A 13,090-nucleotide genomic window follows, 5' to 3' on the forward strand; every position below is an offset into this window, starting at 1 on the left:
CCTGTTTCTGAAATTAAAAAAAAAAAAAATTGATGTACATTAGGGGAGCTTCCAGGGCCTGAGGCCTGCTTCCCCTTCCTTTCCTCCCAGTGGCCCTGACCTTGTCTCTTACAACTTCCCACCCTGACTCTCTGGTTCCCATTGCTGATTTCACACACAGACGCTCCTGTCCCCTGCCTCATCCATGTCTGGCTGCCCTGTCATCTCCCAACTTTGGTTGCTTTCAATGCTCAGCTCAAGCGCCACCTCTTCCAGGAAGCCTTCTCAGAAAGCCACACCTTCACAGCCTGGGTGAGGCACCCTGTGGTCTCTGTGCTTCCCCCTCGCAGCAATGAACTTGCTGTTTATACATTTGCCTTTCCACTGACCCCAGGGCTGGGGCTTTGTGGTTTATGTTTTCTTCCCCACCTAGCAGAGGGCTTGTGTCTCCAGGCTCAAATTAGGCTTCTTGAATAAATGATGAATAAATGAGTGAATGAATGAATGAACAAATACTCACTCTGTGCTCCTCCTAGGGACCCGGATGACCTACTCCTTGGCCCAGACTTCCAGGTCAGAGTGGATGGCTCCCACCAGGGTTTCCTTTAGGGTCCTGAGGGGTTGGCATCTGCCCAAACCCCCTCCAGTCTGGCTGAAATTTCAAGGTCAAGGGGTGCCTCTGGCAGTCAAGAGTGAGCCTGGGAGGGGCAGGGCAGGGATTTGCATCCACCTAAGCAAAGGGCATCAAGCCAAGTCATCCGATGAGAGTGACTCCGGTCGGGGGGTGGGGGCGTGTGGGCGGCCGAGCCTGTCCTTGGATCAGTTGCGTTCTCTGCCCGCCCCCTCTGACTCATGCTGACAACCCTCCTTCTTCCTCTGGCCACCTCTCTGCCCACTTGCTTCCTCAGTACCTCGGTCCAGCTCTTCCTGCAACGGCCCAGGAGCTCAGAGCTCCACGTCTGACCTGCTCGTCATGACCAGGACCAGGGCAGCACTCCTCCTGTTCACAGGTGAGCCTGGACCCCAACGAAGTAGGGCTGCGGACCCAGGCCCAAGGGAGCCAGGGCTCTGAACTGGGGGCTCAGGCTGGGGGGTCAGGATCTGGGTAGGAAGAGAGACTCAGTCAAGCATGAGGGGGAGGCTGGCACATAGGGTTTGAGATTTGGAGTTTGTGGAGGGAGAGGATATTGATGAACCAATTTTGGGGGAGTTCCAGAGATGCTGGAAGAGAGGCCAGTTGTCTCTATACTCCAGAGATTTTTAAAATAGGCAGAACGCACCAAGCTTGTGCTCTGTGGACAGGATGCTTTGGTCTGCAAGTTTTCCTGGACTCACTCTCATAGCACCCGAGGGGCACGTTGGGGAAAGATCCTTTTTAGAGCCTGGGTACTGCTCTGCAGAAACGGAGAACTGAAACTCCATAGTGGATGGTGGGCAAGGGGCCTCCCTGGACCCTGGGAAGGAGAGAAGGGGATGAGTCGGATGTCCAGAAGACCCAGGCACCCTGGGCATCAGGCTCGGAGGGGAGATTGGGACGCTGGGGCTGGGGGTGGAGGGCAGCCAGGCAGGAGGAAGACCCTTCTCCAAAGCTCTCTTCCCACCTCTTTCCCAGCCTTAGCGACTTCTCTAGGTTTCAACTTGGACACAGAGGAGCTGACAGCCTTCCATGTGGACAGCGCTGGGTTTGGAGACAGCGTGGTCCAGTATGCCAACTCCTGGTGAGGCCCTGGTGGTGCTGGCCTTCGGCTCCATCCATCCTCTCCCTTCTCAGGGCCCCATGGCCCCGGCCCTGTCCTGTTATTTGCAAACTCTCCTCTCTGTCTGGTGTAGTGACTGCCCTGGCTAATGAAGATTTGCCCTGAAGGCAGGCACGGTCTCACAGCTAACATTTACAGAGCAGTAAGTGCAGTGCCAGGCTTATCACAGGTGGACGCTGATTTAGTCCACACGACAGCCTGTGAGTAGGAATCAGTTGTGCAACAAACACTTCTTGTTTTCTCTTTCTTTTTTTCTATACATTTAAAAATATATAGAGACAGGGTCTCACTATGTTGCCTGGGTTGGTCTCAAACTCCTGGGCTCAAGCAATCCTCCCGCCTCAGCCTCCCAAAGTGCTGGGATTCCAGGTGTGAGCTACCACACCCAGGCTCAACAAATATTTCTTGTCTCCATACGCCAGAGAATCCAACAGACAGAAATCCCTTCCACATGGAGTTTAAATTATTAAAATCCATCTTGCAGATGAGGAAGCTGAGGCTCAGAGAGGGAACGCAAACTCGCCGGAGTGGCAGCTGTGCCGCAGCGTCCACACTCTTACCTGAAGTGTTCTTTGTCTCCTCGCAGGGTGGTGGTTGGAGCCCCCGAAAAGATAACAGCTGCCAACCAAACGGGTGGCCTCTACCAGTGCGGCTACAGCACCGGTGCCTGTAAGCCCATCAGCCTGCAGGGTGAGTCACCACCCCTCCCGGGACCCAGGGCCGGGCTCCCAGGCTCCCCTGCTTCAGGGGCCCGCGGACTTACCGGAGTTTCACTTCCAGCTTCCACTGTGTCTGACCCTCACCCTCCGATATGCTTCCTGGCCCCTCAAAGCCTCCCCGCCCATCGCACCCCTGCAGCTCTGTCAAGACCCGACAGCTTCCTTCATCGTCAGACCTCCTTGTCCCCCAGGTGGAGGTGACCCCTGCCCAGCTCTTCCACAGCCTTCTCTGTACCCCCGAGAGTGACCATGCACATATCTGTCCCCGCAGTCCCCCTGGAGGCCGTGAACATGTCCCTGGGCCTGTCCCTGGCGGCTACCACCAGCCCTTCCCGGCTGCTGGTGAGTGGCCCTGGGTCACAGGAGGCTTCTGAGGGAGGGAGGGAGGAGCCGGGGCCACAGGGGCTGGGAGTCTCCTGTAGGGTGGAGGTGCTGGAATGTGAGGGTGGGAGGAAGCAGTGCAGCCCCCAAGCAGCCCGCTGTGTCCCCAGGCCTGCGGCCCCACCGTGCACCACGCGTGCGGGAGAAACATGTACCTGACCGGACTCTGCTTCCTCCTGGCCCCGGCCCAGCTCACCCAGAGGCTCCCGGCATCCAGGCAGGGTGAGTGTCGGGACCACCAAGGCTTTGAGGAGCTCACACACATCCAATTGGGGGTGCGGTGGGCTAGAGACAGTCTTGCCAGAGTGGATCAGAAAGAAGAGATCTAGAAAAAGAGTTACCACGTGTTGCAGTGATTCCTGACGCTGCTGCCCACACATCCTGCTGGTCGCCCGCACGCTGCCAGACCTTTCCTGTGACCTTAACCTCTCCAAGCCTCAGTTTCTTCATCTGTTGGATGGGATAATAACACACCCAGCACTGAAAGTAACACAGGATGATTCATGGCCAGGGGTTAGCACAGTAGCTAGCACCAGGCGACAGCCCCATGAAGGCCAGCTGTTGTTATTTTTAGAGGAGAGGATCTATTTTCATCCATTGGGTCCTGGGATATGACCAATTGGTTTGTGCAGTAGTTTAGGAAAGGTCAGTGAAAGTACAGTGTGAGCAACATGTGTGTGTGTGCGCGTGTGTACATGTGTGTATATGTATGCACGTGAATACATGTGCACATGCTCGCATGTACATGTATGTGTGTGCATGTATGTGTGTGTGCGTGTGCACATGCAGGTTGAGATGCAGGGCCTGGCTTCCTTGGTGCTGATGGGGAAGAAAGATAAGGAAGCGGAACAGTTGGCTTTTCAGACCTGGCAGGCTGAGGCCTCCCCCTGGTTTCGCATTTGCTCTCAAGCCCTTGGTGAGACTGACATCTGGCTGCAAATAGGGTGCGCCTTCCAGCACCTCCTTGGGTCCAGACTCCATCCACAGGGGTCTGAGCACCCATCAGAATGCCCAGGACACCTGTCTCTCCGGTGGAGGCCTCTGGGGCAGAGGGGATGCTTGAGAGGTCACATGGAAGGGGGTTTCCTCTCCAGGTGCTGGAAGAGCATCTCTTCTCAGGACAGATGCTGCCTTCACACAGGAGGGGAGTGGGGGCCTGTATTTAAGCTGAGAACAGAACAGGCCCAGTGTGTGGCTGTTGCCTAGGATGATTTGTTTAAAATATTTACAATCAAGGCAGGAGGCCTGGAGTTTGAGACCAGCCTGGGCAACATAGTGAGACCTCATCTCTACAAAAAATAAATATAAAATACAAAGTAGCTTGGCATGGTGTTACATACCTCTAGTCCCAACTACTGGGGAGGCTGAGGCAGGAGAATCGCTTGAGCCCAGGAGTTGGAGGCTGTAGAGAGCTTTGATCACACCACTGCACTCCAGCCTGGGTGACAGAGCGAGAATCCATCTCAATTAAAAAAAAAAAAAAATTAACAAAACTACCATTCAGCACTGAGCAGTGAGGACAAATACTGGCTAGGGACTGGTGCCAGTTTGTGTCATTGCTGGATGGGGTGACGTTAAGGGACGAAGGAGGGATGGGTCCAGGGAGGGGCACAGATATCCAGGGTGGTGGAGGGGGAGGCCCTCTGCTTCCTACCCTCTGAATTGGAGAAACCTTCCTGTTTTTTTTTTTTCTTTTTTTCTTTTTTTTTTTTAGAGACAGTCTTACTCTGTCACTAAGGCTGGAGTGCAGTGGTACAATCACAGCTCACTGCAGCCTCCAACTCCTGGGCTCAAGTGATCCTCCCACTTCAGCCTCCAGAATAGCTGGGACCACAGAGAAGAGCTACCATGCCCAGCCGATTTTTAACAATTTTTAGTAGATGTGAGGTCTAACTATGTTGTCCAGGCTGATCTTGATATCCTGGGCTCAAGCAATTCTCCTGCCTAGGCCTCCCAAAGTGCTTGGATTACAGGAGTAAGTCACTGCACCCGGTCTAACCTTCACTTTTTTGTCGACAGGGCTGAGCAGCTTCATCACAGCCTTTTTCATTTTTAATTGTTTTGAGATGGAGCCTCACTCTGTTGCGAGGTTGGAGTGCTGTGGTGTGATCTCAGCTCACTGCAACCTCCACCTCCCAGGTTCAAGCAATTCTGCCTCTGCCTCCCAAGTAGCTGGGACCACAGGCACGTGCCACCACACCCAGCTAATTTTTGTATTTTTAGTAGAGACGGGGTTTCACCATGTGGGCCAGGATGGTCTCGATCTCCTGACCTCGTGATCCGCCCGCCTCGGCCTCCCAAAGTACTGGGATTACAGGCGTGAGCCACCATGCCTGGCCGATCACAGCCTCTTTAGGCAACTTTAAGAGAATGAAGGGCCTTGTTCCAGGCAAGGGGTTAGGGAAGCCCTGCTCCCGATGAGGAGAGGACCCAGGGTATGCAGCCTGACTCCCATTGCCAGACTAGGGGCTTAGGGGAGGAAGGGTTTTGGGAGAGTGAGCTCTTGTGGCCAGGAGGCCACGGTCCTGGACTCCAGGAGTGTCCCTTGGAGGACTGGTGCCACCTCCTTCCCTAGAGTGCCCAAGACAGGAGCAGGACATTGTGTTCCTGATCGATGGCTCAGGCAGCATCTCCTCCGACAACTTTGCCACGATGATGAACTTCGTGAGAGCTGTGATAAGCCAGTTCCAGAGGCCCAGCACCCAGGTGTGCCTTTGGGGGAGGGAGGCTACTGGGGGCGGGTGCTTGGATCCTGGTGAAATGGCCTCAGCCCCGGCCCTGTGTGCTTCTTCCAGTTTTCCCTGATGCAGTTCTCCAACAAATTCCAAACACACTTCACTTTTGAGAAATTCAGGAGCAGCTCAAACCCCCTCAGCCTGTTGGATTCTGTTCACCAGCTGAGAGGGTTAACACACACGGCCACCGCCATCCAAAATGTCGTGTGAGTCCTGACTTCTTCCAGGCACAGTCCCAAAGCACCCAGGTCTTCCCTTGGACCTCGTCTGTCTCCACAAGAAGGGGACAGGCAGGGACCGAAATCCAGCCCGTGATACCCTTGCCAAGCTGGGGCCTCTGGGTGGGACTGGGGCCTCCCAAAGGAAAAGCCATCTTCTCATTTTCACAAGGGCACCAGGGGCTAGTGTGGTTTTGTTCACAGGCCTCTAAGACCTCTTCTTTCCTGATAGGCACAGATTGTTCCATGCCTCATATGGGGCCCGTAGGGATGCTGCCAAAATTCTCATTGTCATCACTGATGGGAAGAAAGAAGGCGACAGGCTGGATTATAAGGATGTCATCCCCATGGCTGACGCAGCAGGCATCATCCGCTATGCAATTGGGGTAGGGTGTGGGATGGCTTCCCGCTTCTCCCACAGCTTCCTCTCAGGGCAACTTCCCTTTTTGTGTATGTTCTTTTCTCTTTGAGACAGGGTCTTGCTCTATCACCCAGGAAGTGGTGCAATCCTAGCTCACTGCAGCCTCGAACTCCTGGGCTCCAGTGATCCTCCCACCCCAGCCTCCCCAGTAGCTGGGACCACAGGCGTGTGCCATCAAGCCTGGCTATTTTCTTTTTGGTTGAGATGGGGTCTTGCTATGTTGCCCAGGCTGGTCTCAAATTCCTGGCCTCAAGCAATTCTACCACCTTGGTCTCCCAAAGCACAGGGATTACAGGCGCGAACCACCGCCAAAAACATCCCTTTCAAGGATAGAAACACCGGCTCTCTCGGCTCTTACTGCCCTAAGGATGAAAACTCTGCCCCAGACTGGAGACCACGATCCTTTCTCCTAAACTCCCTGATGCCGTCCGGGCTTCATGTTTCTCCTGTGTCCACGGGGTGTGATCATGTTGATCTTGTGGGGTTATTGGAGGATGTTGCATGCAGTGCACACAGGCACATATGATTTATTATTTTTACTGAGTTAATCTTTTCTGGGGACAGGTTGGATCAGCTTTTGAATACATAAATTCTTGGAAAGAATTAAATGACATTGCATCGAAGCCCTCCCAGGAACACATATTTAAAGTGGAGGACTTTGAGGCTCTGAAAGATATTCAAAACCAACTGAAGGAGAAGATCTTTGCCATTGAGGGTGAGTCTGAAGGGAGCTCTTCGCTTGGGGAATCCTCAGCCGTTAACACCTTTCCACTTAGAACCTGAGGCTCCGTGAAACAGATAGACAGCATCCTGGTTCTCCTGCTTTCCTGGGACCCCGATAGCCACGTCTGTCAGTTTGTCCCCATTGATGTCCCCCAGCACTGTCAGAGCTGCCCAAAAGTGGTCCCAGGGATGGCCCTGCTCCCCACAGAGAATGATCTCACACCACCACCGGCTCCACTGCGGAACAAAAAGCAGTGCCAGGCCCAACCCAGGAGACCCTTCCACCCACACCGGGCCCTACCCAGCCCATGTCCCACCAGCCACTCACTCCCCTGGGCAAGGCGCACACGGACACCTGGCCCCCTCAGGTCTGCTTGTAGACCTGTGGGGGGCCCTGATGAGGACCAGATCAGTGCTGCCATTGCTGTCCACATCCATGGAGCAGAGGGGGGCCCTGAAGTCGGAGCTGATCTGGAGGGCAGAGCCTGATCCCTGTCACAGGCACCAGCTCTCCCTGTAGCCTCCAGTCTTAGCTTCTCCTAAAGCTGAAGTGTTCTTGGACCTGGCAAAGCCCGTCTCCCTCCCTGGCACTCAAGCGTCATGCTTTCCCCCAGGTACGGAGACCACAAGCAGTAGCTCCTTCGAATTGGAGATGGCACAGGAGGGCTTCAGCGCTGTGTTCACGCCTGTGAGTGGGGCCCCTTAGGCCGATGATGTGCCGTAAGGGGAGGCGGAGCAGGGAAGGCCAGGGTGGGTGTCAGGTGGGTAAGGGGCGCAGGCGGAAGGCATATCTCTGGTACATGCTGTCTTCCTGCTCCGGCCTCTGCCCAGCCCTGGAATCCTTTTCTCCCAGGATGGCCCCGTTCTGGGGGCTGTGGGGAGCTTCACCTGGTCTGGAGGTGCCTTCCTGTACCCCCCAAATATGAACCCCACCTTCATCAACATGTCTCAGGAGAATATGGACATGAGGGACTCTTACCTGGGTGAGAAACAGCCAGGGGTTGGGGACAGCTGGGAGAAGCACTGCCCAGGGTGGGGTCCAGGATTCTGGGGAAGAGGGATGGGGGCTGTGCTGCCCAGGGTGGGGTCCAGGGTTCTGGCAAGCGGGGATGGGCACTGTGCTGCCTAGGGTGGGTTCCAGGGTTCTGGGGAGGGGGGATGGGGGCTGTGCTGCCTGGGGTGGGGGTCCAGGGTTCTGGGGAGAGGGGATGGGCGCTGTGCTGCCTGGGGTGGGTTCCAGGGTTCTGGGGAGGAGGGATGGGAGCTGTGCTGCCTGGGGTGGGGGTCCAGGGTTCTGGGGAGGGGAGATGGGGGCTGTGCTGCCTGGGGTGAGGGTCCAGGGTTCTGGGGAGGGGAGATGGGGGCTGCGCTGCCTAGGGTGGGTTCCAGGGTTCTGGCGGGGGGGATGGGTGCTGCTGCCCAGGGTGGGGGTCCAGGGTTCTGGGGAGGGGAAATGGGGGCCTTTGTGCTGAGGCCTGGGCCCTTCAGGTTACTCCACCGAGCTGGCCCTCTGGAAAGGGGTGCAGAGCCTGGTCCTGGGGGCCCCCCGCTACCAGCACACCGGGAAGGCTGTCATCTTCACCCAGGTGTCCAGGCAATGGAGGATGAAGGCCGAAGTCACGGGGACCCAGGTTGGGCATGACAGGAGCCAGAGGGGAGGATGAGGGTAGGGGCGGTGGCTGGGGCAGAGGAGAGGATGAGGGGCTTTGAGGGCCTTGGGGGAGGTCCTGGTGCCTGGGGAGAGGTGGGACCAGGCCCACAGGGCTGCCTCTGGCAGGGACAGGCAGCATGACCCAGGCTCTGCCCTCCAGATCGGCTCTTACTTCGGGGCCTCCCTCTGCTCTGTGGACGTGGACAGCGACGGCAGCACTGACCTGGTCCTCATCGGGGCCCCCCATTACTACGAGCAGACCCGAGGGGGCCAGGTGTCTGTGTGTCCCTTGCCCAGGGGGGTGAGTGGCTGATGGGCCTGGGCTGGGTGGGATCTGGTGTGGGTGGAGGGGTTGCCTAGGTTGGGCCTGGCACTGCTTTTGTTCTGCAGTGGAGAAGGTGGTGGTGTGATGCTGTTCTCTACGGGGAGCAGGGCCACCCCTGGGGTCGCTTTGGGGCGGCCCTGACAGTGCTGGGGGATGTGAATGGGGACAAGCTGACGGACGTGGTCATCGGGGCCCCAGGAGAGGAGGAGAACCGGGGTGCTGTCTACCTGTTTCACGGAGTCTTGGGACCCAGCATCAGCCCCTCCCACAGCCAGGTGAGGCCGTGTCCCATTTCTGTCACTAGAGCAGCCTGCTTCTTGCCTCTCCCACTCTGTCATACTGGAAAACTGTCCCTTTTTACCTTTTCCTACCTCCCTTGCCCAGCTCTGAGCACCTTGTAGCAGTGGCGTGGTCTCAGCTCACTGCAACCTCCGCCTCCCAGGTTCAAGCGATTCTCTGCCTCAGCCCCCAGAGTAGCTGAGATTACAGGCATGCACCACCATATCCAGTTAATTTTTGTATTTTGGTAGAGACAGGCCTTCGCCATGTTGGCTAGGCTGGTCTTGAACTCCTGACCTCAGGTGATCTGCCTGTCTCGGCCTCCCAAAGTGCTGGGATTATAGGCGTGAGACACCATGCCCAGGCTCCTGCCAGTTTTACAAGTTACACAGGTCAGGCACAGAAAACCCATTTTACAGATGGAATCTGGGACACTGGGAAGACAAGGGCCTTGGTTTGTTGGAGGTTCAGAGTGGGTCCGAGATGGTGAAGGGTGCTCCGGCCTCCTGACCTCTAACCCGCTGCCCAGTCTCCTGGCTCCCTGCTGCTCACCACTTAGGTGCAGTCGTTTCAACCTTCCCTTCCACTCGCCCCTCGCCTCTCTGGATGCTACATGATTTTATTCCCTTCCTGCCATCGAGGTCCCACCAAATGCCCATCCCTGCAGCCGCCCTCCACCCAAGGGAGCAGGGTTCCCTGAGAACGAAGGGCTGCTTTTCTTGGCAAAAGTCAAGAAAGCCCTGTTAAAAAATAGGCAAAGGGGCTGCTCCAGGTGGCTCACATCTGTAATTCCAACACTTTGGGAGGCTGAGGCAGGAGGATCACTTGAGGCCAGGAGTTTCAGGCCAGCCTGGGCAACATACGGAGACCCCATCCCTAGAAAAAATTTTAAAAATTAGACAGACATTGTGGTGCTGTAGTAACTGCAGTCCCAATTACTCGGGAGGCTGAGGTGGGAGGTCACCTGAGCCCAGGAGGTTGAGGCTGCAGTGAGCTATGATTGCGTCACTTCACTTCAGCCCAGGTGAAAGAGCACAACCCCGTGTCAAAAAAAAAAAAAAAAAAAAAAAAAAAAAAAAGGGGCAAAGGATTTGGATAGGGATAGACGTTTCTCCAAAGAAGAGGTACAAACGGCCAATGAGTGCATAAAATGATTCTCAATGTCATTAGTCATCAGCAAATCAAAACTATAATGAGATGCCACTTCTCACCTACTAGAATGGCTAGAAACAAAGGCGGATAATGACAGGTGTTGGTGAGGATGTGGAGAACCGGGCATCCTCCCGCACTGCTGGGGATGATGTAAATCCACGCAGCTGCTTTGGAAATCAGTATGGCAGGTCCTCAAAACATTAAACATAGGCTGGGCACAGTGGCTCATGCCTGTAACCCCAGCACTTTGGGAGGCCGAGGCAGGTGGATAATCTGAGGAGTTTGAGACCAGCCTGGCCAACACAATGAAACCCCATCTCTACTAAAAATACAAAAAAAAAAAAAAAAAATTAGCTGGGCATGGTGGTGGGTGCCTGTAATCCCAGCTACTTGGGAGGCTGAGGCAGGAGAATCTATCGAACTTGGGAGGTGGAGGTTGTGGTGAGCCGAGATCACGGCACTGCACTCCAGCCTAGGCAACAAGAGCAAAACTCTGTCTCAAACAAACAAACAAACAAAAAGTTAAACATAGAGTTGCCATGTGATCTGGTAATTCCACCTATAAAAGATGCTAAGTGAGGGAAGCCAGACACAGAAGGTCACATGTATTCAGGCCAAATGTCCAGAACAGGCAGATCTGTAGAGACAGAAAGTAGATGAGCAGTTTCACAGGGCTGGGTGTGGGCGAAAGTCAGGGGCATGAGGGTGACTGCTAATGGGTGTGGAGTCTCTTTTTGGCGTAGTGGAAATGTTCTAAAATTGATTGTGTAGTGGTTTCACAACTCTCTAAACATACCAAAAGCCACTAAGTCATATACTTTAAAGGGGTGAGTTGTGTGCTATGTGGTCTATAGCTCAAAAAAGCTGTTACCAAAAAGAAAAAAGTGCCAAGGAAGGTCCCTGCAGTTCTGTCACACACCAGCTGTGTGATCTTTGACAGGTAACTCATCCTCTCTGTGCTCAGTTTTCTCACTGGTAAAATGGTGATACTAATAGAACCAACCTTATTGAGCTGCTGCTGTGAAGATTAAATGAGTTAGTATGCATGAAGTGCTTATCACAGTGCCTGCCACACAATAGGTGTCATGTTGTTATAATCTGTTTTAATTATCATTAAGATAGTTTAACAACTGGCCAGGCGCGGTGGCTCCCGCCTGTAATCCCAGCACTTTGGGAGGCTGAGGCAGGCAGATCACTAGAGGTCAGGAGTTCCAGACTAGGCTGGCCAACATGGGGAAACCCCATCTCTACCAAAAATACAAAAATTAGCTGTGCGTGGTGGCGCATGCCTCTAATCCCAGCTACTCGGGAGTCTGAGGCAGGAAAATGGCTTGAACCCAGGAGTCGGAGGTTGCAGTGAGCTGAGATTGTGCCACTGCACTCCAGCCTGGGTGATAGAGTGAGACTCCATCTCAAAACAACAAACAAAAACCACACAGTTTAACAACTGAAGAGGAATCTAAAGAGGAGGGTGAAAGACTGTTGAGAATAACAAGGGCCCACATGTTGTCATGAAACTGCAAACAGTTCGTACCAATTCCCACGACCCATCACATGCAGGCATACCTTGTTTTATGCACTTTGCAGATACTGCATTTTTTACACGTTGAAGGTATGCAGCGACCCTGCACTGAGCAAGTCTATCAGTGCTGTTTTCCCAGCTGCATGCACTCACTTTGCGTCTCTGTGTTACGTTTGGTAATTCTCACAATGTTTCAAACTTTTTTGTAATTATCATGTCTGTGATGGTGATCTGTGATCAGTGATCTTCGATGTTACTATTGTCCTCGTTTTGGGGCACCATGAAGCACGTCCATATACGAAGGTGAACTTCATAAATGTGTGTGTTCTGACTGCTCCACCACAATAGCGCCCCTGTCTCTCTCCCCCTCTCCTGTGGCGTCCCTATTCGCTGCAATGCAATGATATTGAAATTAAGCCAAATAATAACTCTACAATGGTCTTTAAGTGTTCAAGTGAAACGAAGAGTCACATGTCTCTCACTATTTATTTATTTATTGAGGCAGGGTCTCACTCTGTCACCCAGCCTGGAGTACACTGTTGTGATCTTGGCTCACTGAAACTTCCCCCTCTGGGGTTCAAGTGATTCTCTTGCCTCAGCCTCCTGAGTAGCTGGCATTACAAGTGGGTGCCACCATGGCTGGCTAATTTTTGTGTTTTTAGTAGAGATAGGGTTTCACCATATTGGCCAGGCTAGTCTCGAACTCCTGACTCTAAGTGATCTGCCTGCCTTGGCCTCCCAAAGCACTGGGACTACAGACGTGAGCCACCACGTCTGGCCACATATCTCTCACTTTAGATCAAAACCTAGAAATGATTAAGCTCGGTGAAGAAGCCATGTCAAAAGCCAAGACGGGCTGAAGGCCTTTTGCACCAAACAGCCAATTTCTGAATGCAAAGAAAAAGTTATTGAAGGAAATTAAGAGTGTTACTCCAGTGAACATATGAATGACAAGAAAGTGAAACAGCCTAATTGCTGATATGGAGGAAGTCTGAGTGATCTGGATAGAAGATCAAACCAGCCACAACATCCCCTTAAGCCAAAGCCAAATCCAGAGCAAGGTCCGAATGCTCTTAGTTCTATGAAGGCTGAGAGAGGTGAGGAAGCTGCAGAAGAAAAGTTGGAAGTCAGCAGAGGTGGAAGTCAGCAGGGTTCATGAGGTTTAAGGAAAGAAGCAATCTCCACAACATAAAAGTACAAGGTGAAGCAGCAAGTACAGATGGAGAAG

At 53.7% G+C, this 13,090-nt stretch overlaps 1 protein-coding gene across 4 annotated transcripts in view; it reads left to right on the plus strand.

Moving 5' to 3' along the window:
- The first annotated feature begins 516 nt into the window (after positions 1 to 516).
- The window catches only part of ITGAX (integrin subunit alpha X), a 29,926-nt gene continuing 17,352 nt past the window's right edge, over positions 517 to 13,090 (plus strand). For 3 of the 4 annotated variants that reach the window (XM_054454357.2, XM_054454360.2, XM_054454361.2), the window contains exons 1-14: positions 864 to 989; positions 1,592 to 1,697; positions 2,323 to 2,426; positions 2,727 to 2,797; positions 2,947 to 3,058; positions 5,412 to 5,542; positions 5,632 to 5,777; positions 6,022 to 6,175; positions 6,775 to 6,925; positions 7,548 to 7,621; positions 7,787 to 7,916; positions 8,422 to 8,564; positions 8,745 to 8,885; positions 8,975 to 9,184. In XM_054454357.2, coding sequence (XP_054310332.1) covers positions 953 to 989; positions 1,592 to 1,697; positions 2,323 to 2,426; positions 2,727 to 2,797; positions 2,947 to 3,058; positions 5,412 to 5,542; positions 5,632 to 5,777; positions 6,022 to 6,175; positions 6,775 to 6,925; positions 7,548 to 7,621; positions 7,787 to 7,916; positions 8,422 to 8,564; positions 8,745 to 8,885; positions 8,975 to 9,184 — 1,710 coding nt within the window. In that variant the 5' untranslated portion in view covers positions 864 to 952. Of the gene's footprint in view, positions 553 to 863; positions 990 to 1,591; positions 1,698 to 2,322; positions 2,427 to 2,726; positions 2,798 to 2,946; positions 3,059 to 5,411; positions 5,543 to 5,631; positions 5,778 to 6,021; positions 6,176 to 6,774; positions 6,926 to 7,547; positions 7,622 to 7,786; positions 7,917 to 8,421; positions 8,565 to 8,744; positions 8,886 to 8,974; positions 9,185 to 13,090 lie in introns of those variants that run through there. The other variant, XM_054454358.2, reaches the window with a different exon arrangement.

The sequence above is a fragment of the Pongo pygmaeus genome, chromosome 18, assembly GCF_028885625.2.
Source record: "Pongo pygmaeus isolate AG05252 chromosome 18, NHGRI_mPonPyg2-v2.0_pri, whole genome shotgun sequence".
Taxonomy (NCBI): domain Eukaryota; kingdom Metazoa; phylum Chordata; class Mammalia; order Primates; family Hominidae; genus Pongo; species Pongo pygmaeus.